We start from the raw sequence: 16,345 nt of genomic DNA on the forward strand, positions 1-16,345 counted from the left end.
ATCTGACTACTGCATCAGGTTTGTGATTTCTCAGTGGTAACCTTTTATGAAACTTATTGAAGTTAGTTAATTTTCAGAAAAATACTAAGTAAAAAGTATATAATAGGTATATGCCGCCGATATGGCAAAAACAAACATGGCAGGAGAGTGACTCAAAGATTGTTGACATTGGCTGTGCCTGAGAGATGAAAATCACGTCTAAGGCTAAGGACATAGCACCTTCCTTTTTCCATTGCTATTCCGAGAGTACTGCTTCTCAGATTTTTCACGGCTATAAACCACCTGGAGACCTTTCCACCATGCAGATTCTGACTCTGCAGTCCAGGGTGGGGCCAGGGCCGGGGTCCTCCGCAGGCTCCTGGGAGGTGCTGATGGTGTCGGGCCACGGACCACACGGTGAGTACTATGGATCTGGAGATTCCCTGTTCTGTATCTGACCTAAAAACGATTGTGCTTAAAGAAACCCTGGGGAGGTTCTCTCTCTGTTAATTGTCGATTGAAAAGCAAGCTTAAAGAAGGATAAATATGGAAAGGAGTGGGGTTGGGCAACCCATCCGAGCAATAGCTGCAAACTCATAAAAATGCTTGTGAGCCCAAAGTCATTATTTAAGCATTACAGGCAAGGCTGCTTTGGAAAACATATAACAAAACCGGTAGGACTGACGGAAGTCAGCACAGGGAAAAGGCCATTTCCTATTTCTGCTTAACAAGCACCCATTTTCCATTATCACCAATCTGTAGAGTGAATAATACCTGCCAGGTATCACATTGATCAGGAATATCCTGGCCTACACTGCAGAATCAGTAGGTTTGACAACAACTCCAAACTTCCCAAACTCCAGGTTTGCCTTAGGTATCCTTGAAGCCTGGTGGTGTCCCTGGCCCGGGAAGGAGACGACATGTGTAAAAAAAAAGCAGGGTCTTGAATTAACTTTTTAGGAAGATAAATGATACATTTGGGCTTTTCTAGGAAACGGCGTACCAGGAAGGCGGGGTTCCGACCCACTCAGCACAGTTCCATATTGGGTTGAGGCCCCTCTCGTACTAATACCCAGTATGTGACACAACCCTCAGCGCTGGGCCAGTGTCAGGTGGAGCAAGAATACATTTAAAGGCTGGCGTATTTACTCTGCAGTAGACAAAAATATGTAGTATCCCCAACCCCTGATTTCACAAATATCACTTTTTAGGATAAGGCTTATTTCATCTAAATGAAAAAATAACTCAATTTTTAGGAAAATAATATAAATAATAATGTAAGAAGACATGGCAACCATGACAGTGGGGCACATACTCAAATGACTGAAGGTGGGAAAACCAAAAGCTCCGGAAGTATTCCTCAAGGAGAACGGGTGTTCAGCTGGATGTGCTTCTCAAGTTGACACTGAACCAGCAGCAAGTCTCTGAAGACACACCTCAATCTGAATTTTCATGGGGACTGAAGAGCCTCAGGGTCATCCTGAACTTATGGGACAATGACCCACAAAAGGCCAAAGGCATACAGTGCAGCATGTCCCATGCTTCTACAACTGGAGCGTGTCATTTAGGATCTAGGAGCATCTTATGTGTAGGATGTAAGAGTGACTAGTAATTGCCTGCCTTACCAATGCTAAGAACCTGAGGTTGGGTGCCATGACAGGTAATACGTTTGGCAAGTTCCTTTCTTCACCATCCACACCCTCAATCTGCCTCATCTCCCTTTCCGTTACACTGGGCAAAACATGCTGCCTTGATTCCCAGATGCCAGGAGTGTGGGGCGCACAGACCAGCGGAGTAGGGAATGACAGCGTCAGTATCTGAGGCTGCCTGGTGCATTCCAGTCAGTCAGTCACAGACAGAGCAGGTGATGACAAAGGCAGAATGCCTGTGTTTGCACAGTGCCGAGTGAAGGAATGAAGAGAGGAAAAGAGCAGAACAGGCAGAGGCCACGCTTTTGTTTGTGACACCAGTAAGGGTTATCCTGAGCCTGTGAGACCTTACCCCTGGCAGCATTAACACTGGGATCGCCTTAAGAAAACAGAATGCTTTCCAAAGAGTGGCTGTGAGCAACTGTGTCAATACAGAGAAGGGACCACTAATCCAAAAATTATTAACACCATTAGGCAGGCATTCTCATTATGTCAGTGCAAGTGTGTTTGCATTGGTGACTCACAAGGTCTGTGTGGAGCCTTGCCCCTATGTCAGAGGAACCAACGACAGCCAGAAAACCAAAGAGCATAAATAAAAGTTCCAATACTAATTCTTATTTAATCCCTCCACCCCAGTACTCTACGGACGGCAGCACAATTATACTCTAGAACCTGAAGGATATTTTAAGTGAAGCGTGAGGGCCACATGAGAAAGCAGTGGATGAAAAAACGAGAACTGAAGATATAAATTGACTCAAAACTATTAGGCACAAGCATTATGTTTCCTGAAAATTACTCCCTACTTTATGTAATTGTATTTTTCTGTAGTAGAAGGTGCTTCCTTAGTGTTCACTGGATTAAACTCTTTACTACCTGTAATTTAGCAGGATTAAATAAACATCTAGTTTGTGATAAACATGGAGCTGGGTTCCTAGCTCAGTGTCTCTAAAGGGATTCATCAGATCAAAGGGTGGGTGGCTAGAGAATATTAAAATTTCTGTGTGCATGTATTAAGTTAATATTAGAACTTTATACGAATATACACATGTGCATGTATACATATTCCTCACTCCCAAGCCGCTAATGTTTATAGTATAGGTACAATATTAGACGTGTCTAATTGATTAAAAGTACACTTACTAGGGGAGCATATTCAGATTTTTTAATAATGATCAGGTGAATGAATAATCAAACACCTTTGGAGGTCGTTGTCAGACGACCGCCTCTTCCTCTCTAAGAGAGTTTTGCCCAATTCTCTAGCTGGGGAGGCAGAGAGAATTGAACAGATGGCTGAAACATAAAATGCTGTAATACTTGATCTGGACATTTAAGTATCAGTAGGAGCTCAACTGCTACAAGGAAAAGAACACGGCAGGCAGATAATTGAAACATAAAAAGCATTTTCAGGCATTTAAAAAAAAGGAATTAGCAAGACAAAACCAGAGTACTTACAAATAACTTAAAGGCCAATATTAGGAATTTTTTAATGAATTTTGTTCCATAAAATAGTTTATATTGGGTCATAGTCCTAATAACTCTTCTCTGCAATGATGAGCTCTGGCCCTGGAACACACTGTCCTAAATAATAGTAAGTAATAGTTATCCCGTTCACTTCTCTGTCACTTGGAATAGCGGAAAGGGAGGAAGGCCATAGTGAGACCATAGCCGCTGGGATGTCCACAGCAGCTCTCACACTGCGGCCCCTGGGAATGTGCCAGAAACGCAGGTTCTTAGGCCCCACCCCAACTTACTGAATCAGAAACCCTACAACTGGGGGTCAGCAATTTGCAGTTTAGCCAGTCCTCCAGAGGATTCTGATGCAAGCTAAAAGCTGAGAATTAACTCTTACCAGAAACCCAGACTTTCTCTCGCTTGGAGCATCTGTAAGTATCAACAACAGCTAACCAGGTACCCCTACGGCATCGCTGCCAAAGGGTAGCAAATATGTAAATCCCCTTAATGGGTTCTCATGAGTTCACCTTCATCTGAACATTGCATCTCGTCTCTGAACATTGCAAGAAAATTCAGTACCTATTACACGCTGGGCTGGCTATGCTCCCGGGTCAGGTTATGGCAATGGACAAGAGACACGGGACCTTTCCTTCATGGAGCACTCTGTGTGAGAAAGTCTCACCTGATGCATATTACATACACAACAATATTCCACTAGTGCTCGTTTCACAAAACTCATACACTGTATCACATTTTCCATATATTCCTATCACTGCATTTATCACAGTGTTGCAAGTGTCTGTTCCCATGTTCGTCTCTCTGATTAGACTGAGCTCCTAAAGGGAAGAACGATGTTGCAGTTATCTTTTAATTCCCAGAACCTACATACTTAGCACAACAAATGCTCAGTCAAAGTGGTTTGAATGCATAAATGACTTGCATAACACTGAACAATAACCTTTAACAGTTATTGAGCACCTACTGTGTGCCAGAGACGACAGTGTGTATGTACTCATTTAGTCCTCACAGTTCATCTATGAAGCAAGGCCTGGTACCACACTCACTTCGGATAGAAAGCTGAGGCACACCGAGATGAAGTGAGTGAGTAGGCAGCCTGAGCTGGAATGCAGGCAGCCGGCTTCCGTCTGCCTCAGGAGCAGGAAACACAGCCGCCCCCGCATTAACCCAGGTACGGCTGCCATTAGGCCAAACATGTTCTCCTTTGGCCCCTGCCTCAGGCCCTTTTCTTTTGTTGTGCTGTCTGCCTGGAAGGCTCTTCCTTCACTTCTTCACATCTGTTCTAGAGTCACTTCCTCAGAAAGCTTTTGCCAGACAAACTAATTTATCCAACACTCTTTCCCCTTCCCTGCTTTATTTATTTATTTTCTCAGAACTTGATTCTGTCTTTTTATTATGTAATTACTTGTTTGTTCTACTTCTCTTCTGCAATGTCAGCTCCATGAGGACAGACCTTGTCAAGCTCTTGGTTGTAACCCCCGAGCTGGGGCACGTGAAGCGAGGTCAGAGCATGGTTAAGTTTTCTGGAATGAATGGGCACACCTTAGTACTGTCCAGTACTAAGTACCTTCTGTCCCACCTGGGAACATAATATTTTTGTTGAACTCTGGACCACTTCCCATTTATCCTCAAGTTTCTTTTTAGGGCTATCTGTATGACTCTATAATTTATTCAAACACCACGGGATTATTTCAGCTTTTGGTGTCAATTTTTTTCTTAATGAAGCTGCCATTTTTTTCTCACACTGATCTTTAACACAAGATGTCTTGTTCTTGTCATAAATATGACTCATATAGAAAAATTTAACTTGAATATAGGGGCTCATATGTAGCAGAATATTTCTATCAATGTTTAACAGACACCGCCTAGATGCCTGTCCGAATCTAAGGTCAATGGTAATAATTTCAGTGGAGTTTTAGCCTTTTCGATTTATAAGCCGAAACCCCATCAGATGACTAAAATGGCTCCTCTTGAAACCAAAGACGCCATCATTTACACAAACACTTTAGGTTTCTCTTTCCTTCTGCCATAATGTACCTTCACACTCAGCATTCACAGACAAGATGTAAAATATACACAAAAAAGAGCCTTCAAAGATATACCTCAAAGTATTAAAAAAGATAGAAGAAAGGAAAAAAGAAAAGGAAGAAAGGAAACAACTTGCCATTAGACTGATTTCCCTGAAGACTATAAAAGGAATGAAATTTGAAGGTCATAGAGTGTCTGTTTGTTTAGGGAAGCCTTATAGGTAGTATAAATATCAGCTACAGTTGCTATGGGGTCTGCTTGTTTACCAAACAAGAATACAAATAGTTACACAAAAGCAGAACAACACCAGGGTATATAAATGGAGAATTCTTTGCCTTCTGATAAATTTTCCAAAGTGTCCCTCTTTTTCACTCTTTTACTGGGAAAGCTGTTTTCTTGATTCTTACTTTTTAGTTCTGACAACTCCAGGGAACGTTTTACTCTCAGATTTTTGAGACTGACAATGATTTTCTTTTCCTTTTCCTTTTCTTCATTTTAAGGCTCAAAAACCAAAACAGCAAAAATAAAAATGGAAACTAAACTAGCCCAACAATCCAAACTGTACATTGAATAGTTTTCACAGTTGAAAATGCAAACACAGAGAACAAAAGTTGGCGTTTACAGAAGAATTCTAGCACGGGCATGCCGACCGTAAATTGAGTTAACCCAGGACCCATCACCCAAAAAGGTCTGTGTGTGTGTTGTTCCAACTGACTTTCTATTAACCAGGTACGCTTCATGCACCTGAATTATATCCCCTGACATAACCATTTGCTTCTAAAATGAAGCAGGGAGAAAAGGGAAACCAGCAAGGCTGCCCTGGGATTTCTTAGCCGAGTGACTGTGTGGTGTGTGTGTACATGTTGTAACTCAGATCTACCGTGACACACCCTGTGCCACGAGGCTGTGTGTGAGTGGAAGCCTTCCCTTTACACTACGTTGACCACAGTACCCACCAGGCACAGCCCCAACGCCTTTCTGTGAATGGCACAGCTTGCCATATGGATGAAGACGCTGAACAAGCTGTCCAACTCTTGGCGACATGTGCCCAGGGGATTGGTCCACATTAACACCACCTGGGCTTTGGCACTTGTGCTCTGTATGTGCAGAGGCACCGAGGAGCCCATCAGGATGTTATTTTTGAGTACACACAAAAAGGAAAATTACAGTTAAGAGAATTCTCTGGCTAGCATATCTGTTGTTTGATTCCCAAAATAGTTTCCCAAAGGAATGGTTATCTTCTTTATTCACACAGGCAGAAATGACAAGCTGGAACGCATATTAACAATTTCCCTTTGTGAGCTTCCACTATTGTTTTAATGAGGAGAATATACTTTATAATATACTTAGGCCTTGACTGATTACCAAGGGGGGTAGAATAAAAAACTTTAGGACTACGGGACATTGTAACACACTCATTGGAATCACCCAATTGAGCCAGTCAGCAGTTGGGGCTTGTCGGAAAGGCTGTAGAGCCAGGCTACAGGGTAACTAACACTAGAGCAAAAAGGCATCTTTACAAGTCTAGAAAAAGCACACGATTTCCATTTAAGCCTCCCGCAGAAGTCCCCTCTCATCTGGTCCCATTACTGGCTTAAGAACACAGGACTCCTACTTCTCATTTTAACGAGAATAGCGTTAATACCACGACTTTTCCAAGACGCATGGCTCCTGCAGACTCGTGGCTTCCCTTTCCACTTTTGGGTGGAGCCAATATCTGGCAAAGAAAATTTTCTATTCATTTAATCCATGTGGCAAAGTGTGCATTTCAGTAAGACTCTTTTACAGGTGAAAAGGCAAAACCCACTACAAGGAACAATGCAGCAAGAGTTTCTAAAAGATTGGTCTTCACTGTTCCTCTGCCATATGCTTTTCCTTCACACCCTTGGTATAGAATAAACAGTAAGAAAGCTAAAGTATATATAGGAGGAGCGGACATAGGCCCTCTACACACATGCAAATACCTGTAAAATGGTTGGGTACCAATAAAGGAACCTGGCAGAAAAAAAACCCTATCAGCAGGAGCAACTCATCAGAACAGAAAGTCTACACAACGAGAGAAACTAGGGGTGGGTTCAAATGTTACTGTGTGGGAAATGCAGCATGTGAGACATGAAATAGCCCATGCTTGAGATTCACTTTATACAGTATCCCCCCAAAATTAAAATCAACTGGATTCAAGAGAAACTTATAAAATGAAGGTGACTCTCAAGACCAATGATGTCATTTATTGGAAAGCATTTATCATGTAGACACAATAAAGAGAAAAAAACTTGTAGAGTCTAATGAAGGTACGTTATGGTAAAAAAGTACTTTGAGATAAGACATAACAGCTCTTAGAGAATAATGGTGGAGATTCTTTTTTTCTTTTAATCACAACACAAAGTGAATAATCATGAAAATCCATAAACCGATCCCTCATGGCAAGTCAATATTTTAAAGATTTTTCTCCCTGTGCCCTCCCTGCACTTGTGAATGACAGGAGGTGATAAAGCAGCATGCCACACTGCCCGAGAGAACCTTCCTTCCCGCTTCTGAGACTCACAAGCAATTGGTTGTAAGCAACAGGACAAATGCATCACAGCTCTTTGAAGCATGCTAGTCGTCAAATACCCAACAGCACAGCTGGGGGACAGACTGTTGATTAGCTCAGGTCCTTCTTTCTGACCCAAGGAGCAACATTTTTGCCCTAAACAGGCTACTTCCCATGCAGACAGACAAGGGACAGGTGACACTACCAAGTGTCTGCTTTGGAGCAGAAAGAAGACATATTTTTAGGCCTTGGCAGCGGGCCACACCCACGTCTTTTGGGTCCCCTGCAACAGCTGACAGGACAGGCCCAGCCTACTCTTCAGGAGCTCCACTGCTAGTCACCTGACCAAACTCCTTACAAAAGGAGGAGGCCGGGTGGCAAGCTGGCAACAGACTGCCTCCTGGGCTTCTCCCCGACAATAGCTGAATGCACAGGTCTGTACCCAGGCTACCACCTTGAAGCTTATAGCCTAATCCTCCTCCCTGAGCTTCTCCCTGGAAACTGTGCTCCAAGAGCCTGGGTGGAGCTGTGGTGGTTCTGCTGAGCGGCCCACCTGGCTGTGGCACACACTGCAAGGGCCTGAGGGTCAGGGAGATCGCGGTTCCTGTCCCAGCCTGGTCTCCAACAGCTGTGAGGCTTCTGCAAGTTATAAAATCGTTCCAAGCCCCACAACACCATTTCTACAAAGAGGACAGTACCCTGTGGGGTTATTGTGAGGACTGAACGGGAACATCAATCCGAAGGCCCATGCCAAGTCCTCTGTACACATGTCTAGCAAAGTAATAGCTCAATACATGGTGGCTGCCTTGTCACCACCATCACATGCCAGCTACTCATTCCTTCCAGCAACATTAGCTCTACTCCGTGGGCTCACACGAGGATGGCAAGTTTTGCAGGCTATGTCTAGGATGTTAATCAAATTGGCGGGGGAGGGAACTCTGTCCTTTCAACAGTGCCAAAACCAAGGTGGCCTGAACATACCACTCGCATCGCTTCTACTCTTGGGTGTGCGTGACAGAGCCCTGCGGATCACGTCAAAGTGCAGACCCGGCTCAGCAGCTCTGGGTGGGGCCTGACACTGCACCTCTATCAAGCTCCAGGTGACGCCAGAGTGGCTGGCCTGCAGCCTCTGAGTAGCATGAACCTAGGGCCTGTGTGACAGACAAATTCCCACACCTCCTCTCAGGTCAGTGGAATCCAAATCTTCACGGCAGAAGTCTAGGAAGCTGTATGTTTTAACAAATACCTGTGAGGATAGCATCAGGAAATCTGAGAAACATTCTTAGGTTTAATATCAGGCGTTGGCAAAAGTTTTTCAGCAAATGGCCACATAGCAAATATTTTATTCTTTGTGGGCCATATGTTTTCTGCTACAACTGCTCAAGTCAGCCACTAGAGCGTGAAAGCATCCATGGACAATGTATACATGAATGAGCATCTCTGTGCCAATAAAACTTTATTTACAAATGAGCAGTGGGCCAGATTTGGCTAGTAGGCATAATTTGCTGACCTCTGTTCTAGATCAACTGCCTCAGCACATACTGGCAGGAAGGAGCAGTTTAACGATTCGGAAGACAATTCGCGAGAATCTGACTGTAGGTTCTCCAGTGTTCTAATGGGAAAGAAAGATTTGTGGTAACCAGTGTGTTAAAGTGCTTCAAATCGAAAGAATCACAAAAGCAAGCATCTGATTTTCAGAAACAAACATGAAAATGTTGAAATGAGGAAGAACTACTCAGAGTAATAGGAACTAGAGCTTAATGCTTAAATTTCTGGCTCAGTAGGTCCTCAAGAAGAAAATATGTAAAAGTTACAGGCTTGTGAAACTGGGACAGTTCTGAAATCAAGCTTCTAGAATTTTAGCAAGTAAACCAAAAGCACCCATATTTATTCATCAACACAGAATTTAGTTTAAAACAACAACACAGAAAATACAAAAAATAAAAACACCAGGCCTATCCACATTTCTGAATTCCTTGCTTTTCAAAATAGTGAGGGCTGGTGAACACAAATGCTATTTGTTGTATAGTCAAATACATGACAATATGTCAGGAGGCCACAAATAAAAAACAAGAGACTGTGTATCAAGTGAAACTGTCTGAAAGTACACTAGCCAAGCGAAAACCTTTTGGGGTTATTTGAAAATAGCTGCCAACTGTGAAGTGTAGAAAATGCAAGCAACTGGACTCCACGGGGCTGCATCAACAAATGGGAATAAAAATGAAGGCAGGGGCGCCATGAGAGGACATGAGGCAGGGCAGACCTGAGAGAGAAAAGGGGCCCAGTGTGGGTCACCTGGTTCTGAGGACACGACAGCCTCCAAGAAAGAAGAGGCTGCAGAACTGTGATCTTCCCAGAGTTTAAAGAAAGCTCTTAACTAAATGCTTGAAGAAGACTTGGAACAAATATTTAGAAGAGCTACGAATCTGAGACTACTCAAGTTATAAAACATCTACTGATGGTGGTGAACTGAAAGCAAAAATCTGGGAAGGATCAGAAAAAGAGGACTATTTCTAATATGGACTTCAGAGGACAGCTGAAATAGAATAAAGACCATATGATCTATCACTGAGGAAACACAAGATTTATAAGACAGGAAGGAAAGTGAGGACACTTTGAAAAGACTGAGAGGCTTGTTTTGCATTTGCCTGTGTGCAAATCCTGCATGGGGTTCATTTTTGTTTTTTATGTGCTGTTTCAGACCTTAAACGATTTATATTTTTCAAGTCCTACCCACCCCCTCCCTTCATGAAAGGCCTAGTAAATATCTGTATCCAAGTTAAAAGAGGCAACTGCCATTTTCCTTTAAATGTGCTGCTTTGCACACAGTAGGTTAAGTGAATACATATGTTGTTGAATTGATTTTAAATTAAATTTAAAATTTCTTTTAGGAACATTGACTTTAATTTATCATAATTAAGCAATCATGTGATGCTTAATGACAGGGATACGTTCTGAGAAACGCATCGTTAGGCGATTTCGTCACCGTACGAATATCACAGAGCGCCCCTACACACACCTCGATGGTAGAGCCCACTACACAGCTCGGCTCTGTGGTACAGCCTCCTGCTCCTGGGCTACAGGCCTGTACAGCATGTTCCTGCACAAAACAACGAGATTAAATCAAGCACCAGAGAAAATGATGCAATCGAGAGATGTGGGAAGCACGAGACGCATGAGGCTGCTGCCGGCGTAACGCGGCCACTGTTTTAGAGCACACCTTTTCCCATGAGGAGAAAGAGTACCCTTTAAATTGACAATAAAAAGTACAGTAAACATATAAACCAGTAATGCAATCGTTTATTATCATTACCAAGTAGTCTGGACTGTACCTAATTGTATGTGCTGTACTTTTCTACGACGGGCAGCGCAGTAGGCTCGTTTACCCAGCATCACCACAGACACGTGAGGGATGGGTTGTGCTATGATATTAAGATGTCACTGGGTGATAGGGATTCTTCAGCTTGATTATAATTTTATGGGGCCACCATCCTCTGTGCAGTTCATTGTTGACCAAAACGTCATGATGGGTGCATGGCTGTAATCACGTCTAAGACGATTGCAGACTTTAAGTGCTGTTTTATAAACTAAAAAAGATCCAAACTGAAATTTGGATCTTGGATATGCCACTAACAAGTTCTGTGACCCTAGGTCAGTTATTGAATCTCTATTACTCAATTTCCTCATCTGTAAAATGGGTATAAGAATCCCTACTGCTTTGCAGAGGTCATGTGGATAAAATGAGACATCACTCCAAAGGCAAGTTTAGCCAGTGCTTGGCTCAGAGGAAGAACTACTCAAGTGTGAGCGCCCTTCCCTTTCCCTAGCGCTCCATAATATAATGTGATATTTAGAATTTTAATTCAGGCAATTACTTAAGTAGTAATTGCTATTTGTATTTACATAGCCACTTTGATCTAAGAAGCTCAAAGGGCTTTAATAAATTTAGCATTTTAGTAAATGTTTCATTTGCATTCCATTGATTTTGTTTACTCACACCAAAATTTGGAATTTCTTAAAGCAAGACAGACAAGTTAAGAAAACAAGATAATATGGTTGTGTTTACAGGTATCCCAGGTCTGAGTTTTGTCTGTTTACCTAAGAAGGCATGACTCCCTGGTCCCGTGGAATAAGATGACAACAAGAGGCATGAGTGTGCTGCTTCCTCCTTCAGCTCCCTTCGCTTCTGCCTGCTGAAACTCCTCCCCACCTCGCTGCTCTCAGGCACTGCCAACCGAGGTGTTTAGTGCACCAATGAATTTATACACAATCAGCACAATAAACATTATCAAATTGTCGGGACAAAAATCACAGCATGAAGCATGGCACCAGTACTGAATTCTAACGATGCCGCATCCCTGAGTGTACGGTGACAGGCTCTTAACAAGCCTGGATCTGAGCTGCTTTGGCCTCAGCGGTCACATGGGCCGCTCCTCCCGTAACAGCGCTGAATACTGATAAACGTGTTCGCAACGGGGAAGTGGGCTTCTACTGGCAATCTTTACCGAAGTGTGTTTTTTCCCTTCTCTACACTCAAGGGTTTACCCTGAATGATTTAATTATAATTTTCCTTGTGTAAGACAAATTAAAGAGGAGAGTGGGAGTGTCATGCCAACTGCATCATTTATCTCTGTAACAGCCTGCCGCTCACCGAGCCCCAGAGCTGGAGCTGCAGCGGCTGCTCACAGAAGCCCACCAAATGGAGAAGGAATTCCCCAAATGGCAGGGAAAGGTGCAGCCCAGGGAGGAGTATTAGACACCTCACTACTTTACAAACAAAAACTCTGACGACATTACCTTTTCCCAAAAAATTTCACTCCCAAATCCTTTCAAAAAGAATTCTTAACCTAAGATTACAGTTTGAGGGGCTAAGTTATGATTTAGCGAGGAGGGGCTCTTCTTGTTCAGATTCTGCTCCAGGAAAGTGGAAGGGGAAAGGATACCACATGGAAAGCAAGGGAGAGCTCGGAAAATGGACATCTCACAGTGCACTGGTGAGAAGGGACGCACGCATGCCTACGACAAACGGCAACTCGGGGAAGTGAGAACCTACTGTAGTGATAGCTGTTTTCACCATTTCCCACTGCTTACACAGAATACCACACACGATTTTAAAACTAACCAGAACAAGGTAAAACCACATAATATTCATCACCTATCTATACATAAGAATTGAATTTTTTAATGATCAATTCTCTGAGTTTGTAACTATTGAATTATCTTCAATCTAAGGTGCTCACTTGCCTTATTCACTTGCCTTATTGCACATTCAGTTAAAATGTGCAAACTAGAATTTTCTTTTAATCCAGTCACATCTAGGAACCTACCACATAATATAGACTGAGATCCAAGAGATGAAGTAGTGGCACATAATTTTATGGTTGTTTCTTCTCTGCATGTACAATTGGAAAATTCAGCCTGTTTTTACAACCCTATTAGGCTCAGTAAAACCCAGGTTCTTTTCTGATCCATATTCTAATTCTGGCATGTGGTATAATGAAGATTACGCTCAACTTTTGTGCAGACAAATAAGGACCATAAAAAAAAAAAAATCAAACAATCTTATTCTCCTGGAATTCGACTGTCTCTTGGATTCATTTACCTTCAAATGCGCTTTAAGACATGAAAAGGGCTATTCTTCTCCCATTTGCCTCACTGCTAATCTATCACCTGACTACAGATACATAACCTTTTAGAATGAAACTGAGCACAGTGCATCTAAACAAGACGAGTTTCTGTGTCACGGGGAATCTGTGCAGGCTCCACACCGCCGACAAGACTGCAACAAATACCTTAAGTGCATCGGTCGGCATTTCTCGGGGCACGGGCCTGCTTTGCTTGAGCATAAAGCTGTAATCCAATCACTTCGCAGTAAATGGACGGCATCCACCTGAGGACACCAAAGGCAAGTACAGCAAAGGACAACAGCCCAGAGCCTTTTCTTGAAAGCTACCTAAGGTTTAGTATTTTTTTTTTTTTTAAATTACAAAGGCATTATAAGAGATTACAGAGCAAGAGCTAAGAGTGACTTTCAGACACACCACTCTAGCCTAACTGGAAACAACAGGCCCCATTTGGCCTGATGCCTCCAATCTGATTCTTACTGTCCACCATTCTATTCTTCAAACTCTTCTAAACCAATAAGGTTAAAGCATCTTTTAGTTTGTCTCTGTCTTCCACAGAAACTCCAAACTGACCTTAAAAGGATAGTTGCAAGTTTTGGTTAAAACATATATAAACCTCATTTCTGGGAACTTCTCATGGAACTTCTAAAGGCTGGAATGTGATTGACAGACAGACAGACAGACACAGACACACACACATGCAGATGTTTTCTGATTACTAAACTCTAAATAGATAAAATGCTGCTGGCATAAAGGTACAAATGTAATTAAAACAGTGGGCTTCCTAATGTTTGATACTTCAAGAAATATATTAAATTACATTTGTAATTGCTTACATGAAAAACATAAGACACTTTCACTGAGTCACTTTTATTAAAAAAACAAAATATAAAATTTGTTTTTCCTGATAGAAATGACACTGACTATCATATATTATGTTTAAGGTTTCTTCTGTCTATGGAAGCTCTGCATTATGAAATATATAAGAAACAGTTTAAAAATAGTCAACTGAAAAAAGTTTTTAATTTTAGGAGCATTGTATACAGAGGGTGCCAAAAAAACGTACACACATTTTAAGAAAGGAAAAAACTATTAAAAGTACGCTGATGGGAACCACTTTGAGCACCTCTTGTAATTGCAGAAGTCAAACGTGACTTGTATTCATCTTCTGTTATCGGTATACATTGAGTATTACAATTTTAATATCGTTTTTTCCTTTCTTAAAATGTGCATACATCTTTTTGGCACCCTCTGTATGTACATGTTCTACTTTCGAAAAGCATCGGTAGTAGTAATGCTTCTGCTAAGACACAAGAACGTGCATTAACAGCTTCGTTTTCTTAGACCTGTACCTCACAGGATGCATTCTGGATCTCTAACACAACCTTAGCTTTAACTGACATCCAAGTGACGCTCAGGGCAATTAAAAAATATAAAGTCTTAACTTCAAGTAGGAATACGACAGTTGAGACAATGCTACAATATGTTCCATGATCAAGAGAAACTGTGCTGTGCATGTTTGTGTGGCCACTTCCATCTCTCCACTCCACTTTTCAAACCTTCACTAAGGGTTTACTATGAAAAAGGCCATGTGCTTTGGGGACAGAGTGAAGAAAAGATGGAGGGCAGTGCAGAGTAGGCTAAGTTCTGTTTTTTCGCAAACCATGATTCAAAATTGCCCACAGCAGACACTGCTATTCCCTTAGCAGGCGTAGAGCCAAGGAGATCAGCTTGTATCGAGTGAGAGCTTGGCAGAAAGTGAAGCCTGGAAGCCGCGAAACCCAACCCATCCAATGAGAAACTGAAACACTCTGCCTGGGTTCCTAAGTTTAGGTTAGATCGACATAAGTGCTAATTCCATGTTGAAAAGGTGAAAATAATTAGATGGTTCACACCCAAACAATATTGAATACATTCTTAAGTAATTATATGCACATTCAAGTCACATGGATCCAATTAGGGATTACGGAACTAGGGCAGGGCTCAGCTGGCCACCCACCCCTCTTTGTTAAAGATAGTTTTGGACACATCTCAGTGGCACGTGCCTACCTTTCTCTCTTGGGGGTGTGGACTGAGAGCTGTCCATTGGTAGAGGCATGTGGGTTCATTATTAAGGAGGTCTTGGAAGGGGCAGAGGATGAGACACATGTCGTGGTCAGATCCAAACTGCTGTGATTGTTGCCTGTGGTTTCTTCTGCAGTATGACCACTTGTCACTTCTTTCCAGAGCTGCTGTAGTTCTGTTGGAATCATGCCTGAAACAAACAAATTAGATAATTAAATCAATTAACAGCTAATTCTGTCCTCTTCGAACAGTAATTAAATCAAAGAGTCAGTAAACAAAGCCTAGTGTTGGGGGGGGGGGGTATGTGCAGTGTTTTCCCCTCCCAACTGAAGCAAATAGGTTAGTAACAACCATGGCCTCCCCAGTAGCTGAGGTGAAGGGCCTTCGTCACACATAAAAGACACTCATGAAAAGGAATCGAAACAGTTACTTTGCAAAGACAGTATCCTCCATCCAAACTGTAGTTTCTAGATTTTTGAAAAAAGTAGATAGATGTTATCATATTTTTAGACACAAGGAAGGGCTCCAAATAAATTTGTTCAACTATACTATTATGACAACACAAACCACAGAATGAATAATTTTTGTGCTTAAGTCTTAAATGATGACAAATAGCTTTGTTATTAAATATAGTTTTTATTAATCACTTTTAGACATAAATTATGAATTCATATCGTCTTCCTGAAATGCTTTTCAACTTTTAACAGTCAAATTGATTATACTATGATTATTTCATTAACACACCTATCTTCCTCATTAATTTTGGTTTCTAGTACCACATGCTTAATTGATGGATGTGTCTACTGAAAAACTGTATAACTTTTTATACAAGTAACACTATTATTACTGTCATTTCTTAGATCAATGCTAATGAACCACTACAGAATAAAATGAAGATGTAAAATAAAGTTGGAGTAATAAAGTTGTCTTGTTATTTAAGGGGGTCAAAATGGACATGGGTCTTAAGGAGTTAAGTGTCAACTTGTATTTTCCCTTAG

General features: G+C 41.8%; 1 protein-coding gene across 9 annotated transcripts in view; it reads right to left on the reverse strand.

Annotated features, from left to right (window-relative positions):
- FOXP1 (forkhead box P1) overlaps positions 1-16,345 on the reverse strand; it is a 564,989-nt gene that overhangs the window by 59,221 nt on the left and 489,423 nt on the right. For all 9 annotated transcript variants that reach the window (XM_033131911.1, XM_033131909.1, XM_033131910.1 and 6 more), the window contains one exon: positions 15,333-15,537. In XM_033131911.1, the coding sequence (XP_032987802.1) occupies positions 15,333-15,537 (205 nt within the window). The remainder of the gene's footprint in view (positions 1-15,332; positions 15,538-16,345) is intronic.

This window comes from Rhinolophus ferrumequinum, chromosome 17 (assembly GCF_004115265.2).
Source record: "Rhinolophus ferrumequinum isolate MPI-CBG mRhiFer1 chromosome 17, mRhiFer1_v1.p, whole genome shotgun sequence".
Taxonomy (NCBI): Eukaryota; Metazoa; Chordata; class Mammalia; order Chiroptera; family Rhinolophidae; genus Rhinolophus; species Rhinolophus ferrumequinum.